This window comes from Rhagoletis zephyria, unplaced genomic scaffold, assembly GCF_001687245.7.
Source record: "Rhagoletis zephyria isolate East Lansing unplaced genomic scaffold, Rhagoletis_zephyria_1.1 Rzeph_scaffold_21463, whole genome shotgun sequence".
Classification (NCBI taxonomy): domain Eukaryota; kingdom Metazoa; phylum Arthropoda; class Insecta; order Diptera; family Tephritidae; genus Rhagoletis; species Rhagoletis zephyria.
Window position 1 is genome coordinate 496 of NW_016178521.1, and position 5,470 is coordinate 5,965.

General features: G+C 34.0%; 1 protein-coding gene across 1 annotated transcript; it reads left to right on the forward strand.

Moving 5' to 3' along the window:
* Positions 1-307: 307 nt before the first annotated feature.
* LOC108381118 (modifier of mdg4-like) lies at positions 308-2,076 on the forward strand (the record flags this gene model as incomplete). Its single annotated transcript, XM_017637524.1, has 4 exons — positions 308-931; positions 1,038-1,581; positions 1,647-1,892; positions 1,951-2,076. Coding segments are annotated over exons 1-4 (1,186 nt in total), but the record flags the coding sequence as incomplete, so codon positions are not given.
* Positions 2,077-5,470: the final 3,394 nt, after the last annotated feature.

The window sequence follows — 5,470 nt, forward strand, 5'->3', positions numbered from 1 at the left end:
AAAGAAATGCAGCCAGTGAAGCAACCGTCAGCTCAGAAAGCAACGAAAACAAATTTTTATTTTTTTTTTTGTCAACGCTATGCTCCACGGCTATGCTCTTTATCGCTTTCTTCGCTTTTCGCTTCACTATGTGCTGCCACATTGAAAAATAAAGATTTGTTCTTGACGTTATTTATCCGAAAATGTCTTGTCGCTCTCTTTGTCGCGTCACCTTGTACGTCACAAAACTAAATACCAATTCAGACCGGTTACTTTGCAATCCTCTTCCGCTTATTTACTCACATCTCTATTGACAAACAAGCGTAGATAAAAAAATCTGAAGATTTGCTCGACTGTCAACCAGGAAGCAGAGGAAAATTACAATTTTCAGCCAAAAATCTTAAAGAAAACAAATTTGTGCGGTTCTTATGCAAATTGTTTAAATTTTCAATTAAAAAAAGTGTATGCTAAATAACTAAAAATATAAATCTGTAGTTGAGTTGTTCTCGTATCTACCGTCTCGACAGATATTTCAGTGTTTAGCACAAGCGTCGTTGAAACAAGGGTGCGAGGCGCCAGCGCTAACAGCAACCGCAGTCAGTATAGTAGCAAACAAAAAAGCACAACATTAATTAAAAAGTATATGGTTTGGACTGGTTCAAAAGCGGCAAATAAATGAAGAATGGCCACAACACAGCAATACTCGCTTCGTTGGAACAATTACTTTCGACATTTAACATATGCTCTGGACAATCACCGCAACAACGATGATTTTGTTGATGTGAGTTTGTGCTGCGATGGACGAAAAATCAAAGCACATAAAGTAGTGCTTTCCTCCTGCAGCTCATATTTCAAAGAAATATTTAGGGATAATCCACATCCGCATCCAGTAATAATTTTCAAATTCATTAAATTCGAAGATCTCACCTCAATAATTGAGTTCATGTACCAGGTAAGCACGATACATATTGTAGTACTATGTATAATTTTTCATATATTATTAGTTTTTTAATGTATGCATTTGTTTTTCACATGAGTAAAACGTATTTTTTCTACAGGGAGAAGTTAATGTACAGCAAGAAGCTTTGCAGTCCTTCCTACAAACCGCCGAATTGCTTGCTGTGCAAGGTCTTACCTCCGAGGAGAAGGAGAAACCAAAGTTGCCTCCAACACCTATCATTGATGAACAAAAACTTATTAAAACCATCCCCAGCACAATAAGAGCCGTTAACGATGTCGCGACCTCTACACAGACTACTCCGCAAACAATCGAAATATCAACAGCGAACATTTTGCAGCAACCGCAATCTCAGCAACAGCAACATACCACCACACAACATCATCATGTACAAACACAAATCCAACATATTCAGGTGCAGCATCAACCACAGTCGCATGTGCAAACACAGGTGCAGCAACAAACTGCAACACATCAGTTGCAACACCATCAACATCAACAATTGCAACAAACCCATTTAGGTACGCTGCCATCAACTAACACGATCAAGAAGCGTAAAATGACTTTCTCAGATGATGACGATAATATTTATACAACAGAAGGTGTAGATTATGGTGTCAAAGATGATTCGACAATTGTTAAATGTAATACAGTTTATTTCAAATCTACGCCAATTACTATAATGCAATACCAATTTAATGAATTTCAGCTCCAGAAATGACATTCCTGCGAGGCACCGTCAAAATGGATATACCAGAATATATTGTAAGTGAGGTGGATGATAGTGAGCAGTTAACCGACGGCAGCGCACATCATACATCTCAAGATGGTGGAGGAACGGGTACACAGAATGTCACACAGTACACATCCGAATACGAAATTTTAACAGAATCAGAAATAGAAGAAAAGTTTCAGGAAGCCGATGCAGAAAACGCTGAGATAACAATTGAAATGGGTAATTTGAGTGAAAATTGTATACGATTGTGTGCATACAAATTCAATGTATGTTTTAGGTCGGCTTTTAAATCCCACGACGAGTACACCATCAAATACAACACCACAGACGACGTTGGATGAGTCAGGCAGTGGTATCACTAATTCTGTAGTGAAAATTGATAACAAGGGCGGCGGAACTGCAGGTATGTTTGGTCGAAATTTCCATAAATATTAAAAAACCGTTATATAAATAAAGAAGTAATTAAAAAAAAAAACCACGTATACCGAAGAAACTTGTGTCTCTTCAGTAATATTTATAGCTAAAGAGCTAGAGTTACTTATTGCCGAAGCATGTTTTATATGAAAAGTTTCTTAGAAACCAATATTGTTCAATGTCAAATGGTAAAGCACTAGACGAGTAGTAGTATCATTACCGCACAGTTGAGTCTACATGGCGGTCAAAAATGGATGAATGGTGTTTCGTTTTTAATATGTATTTACAATGTTTTTAAAGAAAAAATTTGTTTTATATTTTTTTATTAAAATATGGTCTATGTTTTAACAAAAACTATAAAAATCACACTTTCAAACTTTTATACACAGCATCATTGCGAGAGTCGTGTCGAATGCAAGTCATTTTTCGAGAGTCGAATCGTATCGAAAATTTCACGTCATTGCCTAAAATTTCCACTCGACTTTGTGTATTAAGACGGAAAACCATGGCAGCACTGTATGGTTTTCGACGATTTTTATCTAACTTTCAAGCTTTTAACCAGATTTTTTATAAATTTTTTGGGTATGCAGTTAATAGGCTTATAAAATTTTAGTAAAACAAGTGCAAGTTTTATAATAATAGATTGGCGATTACACATATGTATGTTAGTGTTTGGCCGAGCTTCTCCTCCGTTTTGTGGCGTGCGCTTTGATGTTGTCACACAAAGGAAGGGACCTACAGTTTTACGTCGACTCCGAACGGCGATTGTGTTTTTATGAGAAGCTGTCTTTCATGGCAGAAATACACTCTGAGGTTTGCCATTGTCTAGTTTTGAGCGGCTAAAATTCGCATTGATTTTCAATAATTTTTTATTTTATTGCCGACGGCTTTGACGGTTTTGTTGTCATATAAATATCGAATTTTAGGAAAACTGGCATTGACTTTTTTATTTTTTTCGCAAACTGTTTTGCGCAAATTCTTCCATAACAAATTCATTTTAATATGGAAGAATGTGCAAAACGCCGTCAACAAAAAAAAAAGTATTAATAACACAGGTCCACAAAAAAAAAATCCATAAAAGGTTCCTTTGACCAAACCTAGTCTATCAAATGTTTTTGGGGTCGCTGAACACGAATCTGAAGTCCGTTTTGCTCCAACACGTCTAGATTTTTTCCGAACCTCAAAAAACACCTCGGCTTTTACGTGACAGCGACCCCAAAAACATACAATAGACTAGGTTTGGTCAAAGGAACCTTTCATCGAATTTTTTGTTGTGGACCTGATGCGATTTTTTATCCGCTCAAAACTTAATTTTCTTTTACTTAAAGTTTATAAGCCTGTTAATTGCATACCCAAAAAATGTATAAAAGTTCTGGTTAAAAAGCTCGAAATTTAGATAGAAATTGGTCGAACTTTTCTAAATTCTATATAAAGTTTTACGGTGTGATTAATATACTTTTTATGAACAAAATTTTTATAAAAAATTATCAAAAAAAATTTTATTTTGAAAATATTAAAAGCGAAACACCATTCATCCACTTTTGACCGCCACTGTACATATGTAACCGAGACGGCCCAGATCTATCTTTGTTTAAGTAATGGAACCTCGGAATTATATGATTAGCTTTGCTCAATTTTGGTGAAAGGCAAGTATTAAAAAATCTCTGAACGCTGATCGGTATGAAAGAGGTGATGGTTTACAGACAGAATGTGCTTTACAATTTAGAGAAAAATTGTGAAACATAAATATGTACACTGCCGGAACAAAATATTGGCACAGCAAATCTTTCACAATGTATGCAACAATTTTCATTCTAATATTTTTCCGCCAATTTCGTATTCTACAAAAAAAAATATAACTTGAAACTTTGTGCAAAATACGCGAAAATTCAGCAAATTTTCATGAAAATTTTCAACTTTTTAATCAGATTTTTTTTGAGATGCAGAATTTTCGCGAGTTTTGCACAAAGTTTAGTAATTTTATTTTTATGTTTTTTGTTGTTGAATGACCAATATTTTTATACAAAATTGGCGGAAAAATATTAGAACAAAAATTGTTGCATATGTATATTGTGAAAAATTGTCTTTGCCAATACTTTGTTCCGGCAGTGTATGTATGAATTTTTTTGGAATAATTAATTTGTAATAGACCCAGAAAATTTGTTTTTTTTTGAAGTAACTTCGAAAATTCACAACTTCATGTAAAGGGAAATTTCTCGATCTTTTTGCGAAATAAGTAAATAGTAAAAATAAATATTTTTACAACAAGCTTTGTAAATACGTATTAATGAAAGGGAACCATAAATACTGGTTTACATCGGCAAACTTTTTAGTTGAGTTATTCCTTTTCATGTAATAAATATACATACGTTCTAAATATGAATCAATTCGGACTATAAATACAGGGTTTTCAAATATCTCGACTCTTGCGCCACGTATCGGATTAACTCATCTTTGCTATTGCATTGTCATGTGGTTCTGAGCACGGTTGTCACTTGTTAAAAAAATAAACAACCAAGTTTGTCATCCACTTATCTACAAGTATTACAAAACTCAAAACTTATTACAAAAAATATAAAAATTCAACAATTTTATTGAGCTTGAGGCCGATTTTTTTAAAGTTTTGTGGGGAAAACAATATTAATTTACATTTTGCTAGAAGTTATATCTGCTATTTCAAAAAACGCAAAAAATTAAAAAAATTTGATTTTTCGTCGTTTGTGGCGTGGTTTGCAACCATTGCATTGGAAACAAAAACAACAAGCTCATTTTGTGTTGATGCTTTCAGTGGGCACATCGGCGGATAAATGCATCCAAGCCATGTGCGTTAATTAAATTATGGGTAAATGACGCTAAATTATTGTAATGTATGTACATTAGACTGTATCACCAAAAAAGTTGCGGGTATTCCGCCGGAATCACAAAATTTATTATATTTGAAGACGTCCACCAAAATATATCGGAAAAATATTATTATATTTACGTTTCATAGGAATTATTTTTTGAACAAATATGTCAGTTGGAAAATTCCTAACCAGTAGTTTTTTCTTTATTGGTGGTCAATTCGTTTTAAATACTGGTTAGCAAGTCGCAAGTAATGTTTAGTTTGATTTACCTGGCCAAGGAGTTGTAGAATCACAGTCATCTTGAAAACAAGGATGGTCAAAGAATTTCTAAAGCAGGGGTACAGCAATTTTCGGGCTTTAACCAAACTATGCCCAAACGTTAGTATCCATTCGGGAAAGTTAAATGCCAAAACAATTTCGTTCCACCACATTCCAGTTTTTTTCCTATTGTGGGTAAAATTTTACTCTTTCAATTCTATTATTTTTCTTTAAGAAACACTTTTGTTTTACATTTTTATTCATTTCTTAGGGCACATA